Genomic DNA, 6,000 nt, shown 5'->3' on the forward strand with positions numbered 1-6,000 from the left:
ACCACACACACATACACACACACACACACACACACACACACACACACACACACACACACAGCTCTTTAAATAGCTGCTCATCTCTAACAGTTTAATCTAATGTTCCTCTGAAACGGGACTTTCAGTTCGGCGTCAGTCTGACAAACATCAGACCTGTTTAAAGTCTCACAAACAGAAAATCCTGAAAGTTCAGATCCAGGAAATAAGAAATCAACTAAATTTAAAGTGTGTCGACGACAACACGTCTGTACAGGAAGCTGCAGGAAATCACATCAAAGCCGTACAGAGAAGAGGAAACAGAGGAAAGTGCGGAAAATAACAAAGAAAAATTAAATAACAGCCAAAAGTAAAAGCTGAAAAATGTTTAATTTTAAATTTGATTAATTTGAGAAAATCAGATAAAACTTAAAAGTTCACATTTGACTGAAGCAGCAAAAACCCTGCAGCACTTTCCCCTGACCTGATGACATCACCACCACCTCTCTGACTGCAGCTGCTCTCTGATTGGCTGACAGGCTGAGGTTAGTCAGGCGTAAACAGGATGTCACGGGTGACGAAGAGACACACATACACATGCACACACACGCACACACACACACACACACACACACACACACACACACACACACACACACACACACACAGCCGTGAAAATGAAGCATTCAGAGCTTCATGACTGGAACTCTGTGCAGCCTCACAGCAGCTCCTGCAGGTAAGACTCAGGGCAGAACAACACACCCTCCATCAGTCAAAGGTAAGATGATTTTAATCTGGAATGTGACCACGATGATGAGGATTCTTCCTCTGGGGATCCTGAATATTCAGTCCTTTAAAAGCTGCAGCAGGTCTGGAGATGATCTCACTCTGGACCAGATCGTGAAACCAGCAGCTGCTCAGAAAAACATTTCATACCGTCTGTCTCTGTGGTGCAACATGTGAGAACAATATCACTACTGTCCAACACACACACACACACACACACACACTCAGGATACATTCATCAGGTGTAGTTTGATCAGCAGCGGCGGCGGCTGGTTAGAGGAACGACTGCTGTGCACTGCAGTGAATGGAGGGTCCAGTTCTACTGGTGGTTTATTGGGTGTTTGGGGATCTCTGTGTCATGTTTCCTGTCAACTAACAGCCTCTCAAACAAACACACACACACACACACACACACACACACACACACACACACACACACACACACAGCTGGACTGTACTCACCCTTTCTACGAAGCACTCAGCGATGGCAGCGGCGTGAGGACTCCTCTCTAAATCCTCCAGGAGATCACTGAGAAGACACAAAGACACAAGAGTGACACGTTGGTGACATGTTGGTGACACATTGGTGACACATTGGTGACACGTTGGTGACACGTTGGTGACACGTTGATGACACGTTGGTGATATGTTGGTGACACGTTGGTGACACGTTGGTGATATGTTGGTGACACGTTGGTGACACGTTGGTGACACGTTGATGACACGTTGGTGACACGTTGGTGACACGTTGATGACACGTTGGTGATATGTTGGTGACACGTTGGTGACACGTTGGTGACACGTTGATGACACGTTGGTGATATGTTGGTAACACGTTGGTGACACATTGGTGACATGGCCAGAAGCCTGGAGACACCTCTGGTAGCTAAACGTCTGAATTCAACTCCATGTTCATTAATGTGCTGCTACATCAGCCTCAGCTGTTCTGGCTTCAGTCCTGAAGCAGATGTTGAACCTGCTGCAGGAACTGGCTCCCATTCAGACACTGATGCTGGGTGATCAGGTCTGGATGTCAGTTGGCGTTCCAGTTCATCCCAGCGGGGCAGAATGGGGTTGAGGTCTGAGCTCTGCGCAGACCAGTCTGCTCCTTCCACAAAAACTTTCTTTATGGACTTGACTGTAGAGGCACCACCTTTCCTTCAAACTGAGATCAGGACTGCATAATGACCTCCGAGGTCGACCTTGAGTTAAGTTGTTTCACCAAGAACTGAACAAAGACCAGAACGTTAACACGAAAGCTCAAACCAAATATGAACTGAATATTTTCACAGCGTGTATCAAAATTCAGCCCACTCAGTGGTGTTGATGCTGACCACCTGCTGCTGCTGCCTCGCATTAGTTCTGCACTGACATGGACATTACCGACATTATTAACTGGGTCAGGTATCAGCAAGACGTGACAGATCCACATTAACGCTTCATCCACACAGAGTTCCCAGTAAGTCACTGGGATAACCTCTCAGGCACAGCTAGTCACTATTCACACATGCAGCAACATTCAGGAACATTTCCTCCATCTTGTCCCTTGTGGTTTTCACTTCCTGCCGTCCATCTGGGTTTAATGTCAAGTGACTCAAGCGACACATGAGTCCGGTGATTGGCTCGCTCATCCCAAGCATCCGTGACCCTTTTACATGCTGGTCTCTGCTTTCAATCACAACACTGAACAGTTTCTCTGTCTTGAGGTGGGAACTTTCCAGATTCCTCTTACCATCGACCCCCACTCCCCTTCACACATGACGCCATGCAGGAAATGTTCCCGAGCAGTTCAGGGACATGCATGAGTGAAAGGGGCTTCACATCGTCTATTCACCTATTCTTTCAGTCGCGTTGGGCTGCAGTTTTTCATCTCTGTCTTCATGCTAACTTCCATAAAAATGACCCAGATGAGTTCCATGCAGTGAGGTATTCAGAGTTTATGTTGGGTCTTGCAGGACCTGCAGGATCTCATTCCTGCTCCAGCCCTCCAGCTCGCAGCACACTGACAACAGATAGAAAACAGCGCAAACAGGTCATATTTCTGCAACGGAGTTTCAGGAAAACTCTGGTTCACAGCCAGTTTGCTTTGCTGGGAGCTGTGGAAAACATTTAACACTATAATAAGAAACACGCTTATTATAGTTACTATAAAGTTCTGTCACAGTCTGAAGGAGTCGGTGTAGTTCCACATGAAGGTTAGTGTGACACCAAACTGACTCCAGGACCTGCAAACTGTTACAGCTGGCAGACGTCCATCCAGAAAACTCTCCCTCCGTTCCCACAATCCATCCTCATCGTCAACCCTCCACCCTGCCAAGTCCCAAACACTGCTGCTACACACACATCTCCATCTTAATTCTCCTGTATCCATCCGAGTGCTTCGGCCAAGACACACATTCATGCACAGACACACACAGACACACAACACGCAAAAAGAGATATTTACACACAAGAAAAAGTCCAAATCGCTTATTAAACACAGACATGTGTGATATTAATCTGAGTGGTTCTGTTTGAATCTCTACAGCATCAGTATCCTCAGAAAACCTTCAACATGTCAACTTTTAGCCTCAGCAGCAAATCATTGCTCCTGCCTGAACCCTGACCAGGAGGTCAGACCGGCTTCAAAGACCCCCTCTGACCTCTGACCCCACTGTGGACAGAGCTTCACATCGAGGGGACGAGGGGCATCAAGGCCTCAGAGAAACCAGTTCATACAACGAGTCCTCCGACCACATCTAAAGCCAAGCTGAAGCCATCATGGCCCGGTTTGGTCTTTGGACTTACAAACCAGTCTAGCCCTGTTTGGTTCTGAGGTAAAAACCAAAAATATCTGTTTCTGGCACCAAATTAAAAACCAAACTACTGTCTGGTCCTGCAGGAGGAACCAAAGCAGTGGTGTTTGGGGTTGTAGGAGAAAGCAAAGTAGCCCCATTTGGCCCCAAAGTAAAGACCAAACAAGTCCACTTTGGAGCCTAAGTGGAAACCAAACCCTGTTTATCCCGTGGCAGAGAAAATAACCCTCGTTTGATCTTGTATTACGAGCCAAAGTGGTCCTGTGTGGGTCGGGAGCAGGAACCGGCCAGCATGGTCACAAAGAGCTCCCCAGCTGGAGGTTTTCACACCAGGGCAGCCTTTCCTACGATCGGACCTGAACCACCAGCTCAGACAGGACAGATTGGACCGTCTTCCCTCCTCCTCTGTGTGTCTTCATCAGCGTTTTCATGGAGGAAACGCACACGAGTGCAGCTCTGCTGTTTGTCTCTTTGATGGCCCATTCTGAAGTTTTCATGGTGGTTTACGCGCTGAGTGAGAGTGGTCGCCTCTGAGAAGACGTCTTGAATGAGCAGCGATTAAAAAGGAAATTAAAGTGAGTAATTCAGCAGACAGAAAGCAGCTGCAGCAGTCACCGTCGCTCATCATCATCAAGTTACTTTCCAGGAGAAGTTAAACAGAAACTAAATATTTATGAAACAGTTTGGCTCGACCTCGCCGTCATTTCACATTTCTGAATTTCTGCTTTCAGCGAAACACTCGACGAGAGGATTTTCATCTCGTTTTCTGTCTTTCGCTCCGTTCTCAGTCTCGCTGGCGTGTTGAGTGACTTTCTTCACCTCCGGTCTCTGAAACATGTCGACGCCACACGCCCTCCTGTCTGAAAACTGCCGGCAGAGAAGAAGAAGCGGTAACATGAGCTCGGCTCAGGCTTCAAGCCGTCCATTTTGTTTGTATGTTCTGCGTATATGTGATTGATTGATTGATTGATTGATTGATTGATTGATTGATTGATTGATTGATTGATTGATTGAAACTTCTCACAGGTACGCAAAGTGACGTTCGTGCCCATTTCATGCAACGACTGTCCAGGGTTTGAACTCCTCTCAGGCTCTATTTTTACATCCTTTTTGCAGCCACGTAGGTCATTTTTGTTGTGCAACACCAGCAAGTTGGATGAATTACTTCATTTTGAGAATTCCAGGATTTAACTGGACTTTCCAGGATTTCCATGTGATCACTGAACACTGACAGATCACACATCAGTGCAGCCTGCAGCATCACACTGCTCGATGAAATTGTAAGTAGTCTCAAATAGAGGCTGGTATTCAAATAACGGCTGCCAATATGAAAAATTAGGCCGATGACTGATAAAGTGAGGGGAAATGTACTCTAAAAAACCCGTTAAAGGTTTGGCAGCGTCGTCATCGATATGAGGATCATTGAATATTTCCCGGCCCCTGAACGTGTTGAGGACCTTGAAGGCCTCTTCACAGATGAATCTGGTTATTTCCCAGCGTCAGCTAACAGATAACACACAGACGTCTGCGAGGACTCCAGCAGTCAAATGAACTCCTGCAGGAGAACTTCTGGAACGATCTCTGAGAAGTTCACGTTTTGTTTTTACTTCCTGGAACAGATTTTTGTTGCTAGGCAGAAAGACGAGCCAACGGTTTGATGACAATCTGAAAACTGCAGCTCGCCGAACAATGTGTCAGGAAACAGAGGAGCCGCCATGATTCCTTCAGAGGGATTTTACTGCTGAATATATTTTACATTACATCAGACAACTGTGAAACAGAGGAGGCGTTAAAATGAAGTGATGTGTCTGCACGGAGGAGCGTGAGAGCGAGGAGGAAGTCCAAACATGACGGGATTTTAAAGAGCGTCATAAATCTGCAGAGGAGAGGAAACGAGGAGAGGAAAGGATGAGAGGAGACAGGGAGAGGACATGAGGAGAGGAAGGGAGGAGAGGTGGGCAGAAGGAGAGAAGACAAGGAGAGGAAAGGAGGAGAGGAAAGGATGAGAGGAGACAGGGAGAGGACATGAGGAGAGGAAGGGAGGAGAGGTGGGCAGAAGGAGAGAAGACAAGGAGGAGAGGAAAGGAGGAGAGGAAAGGAGGGGAGAGAGCAGGACACAAGGAGAGGAAATAAGGACATGAGGAAACAATGAGAGGAAACAAGGAGAGGAGGACCCAGGGATTGAAACAGCCTTCTGATTGGTGGAGAACCTGCTGGACCTCCTGAGCCACCGTAGAACATGAACTCAAGTCAAAGTCTCAGTTTGCACAAAGTTCGCAGAGTGAACGAAGACATGAAATACAGTAAAGATATGTGAGGTTTCACACACACACAGACACACACACAGATGTACACACACACACACACACGCACACACACACACACACACACACACACACACACACAAACACACACACCACATGAGGTTACACCACTGAACTCT

The 6,000-nt window shown here is 46.9% G+C and overlaps 1 protein-coding gene across 1 annotated transcript in view; it reads right to left on the minus strand.

The window, feature by feature from the left end:
- The window catches only part of plekhg2 (pleckstrin homology domain containing, family G (with RhoGef domain) member 2), a 61,847-nt gene that overhangs the window by 26,627 nt on the left and 29,220 nt on the right, over nt 1–6,000 (minus strand). The window contains exon 5 of the mRNA XM_070969737.1: nt 1,225–1,291. Coding sequence (XP_070825838.1) covers nt 1,225–1,291 — 67 coding nt within the window. The remainder of the gene's footprint in view (nt 1–1,224; nt 1,292–6,000) is intronic.

The sequence above is a fragment of the Chaetodon trifascialis genome, chromosome 9, assembly GCF_039877785.1.
Source record: "Chaetodon trifascialis isolate fChaTrf1 chromosome 9, fChaTrf1.hap1, whole genome shotgun sequence".
NCBI classification, from domain to species: Eukaryota; Metazoa; Chordata; class Actinopteri; order Chaetodontiformes; family Chaetodontidae; genus Chaetodon; species Chaetodon trifascialis.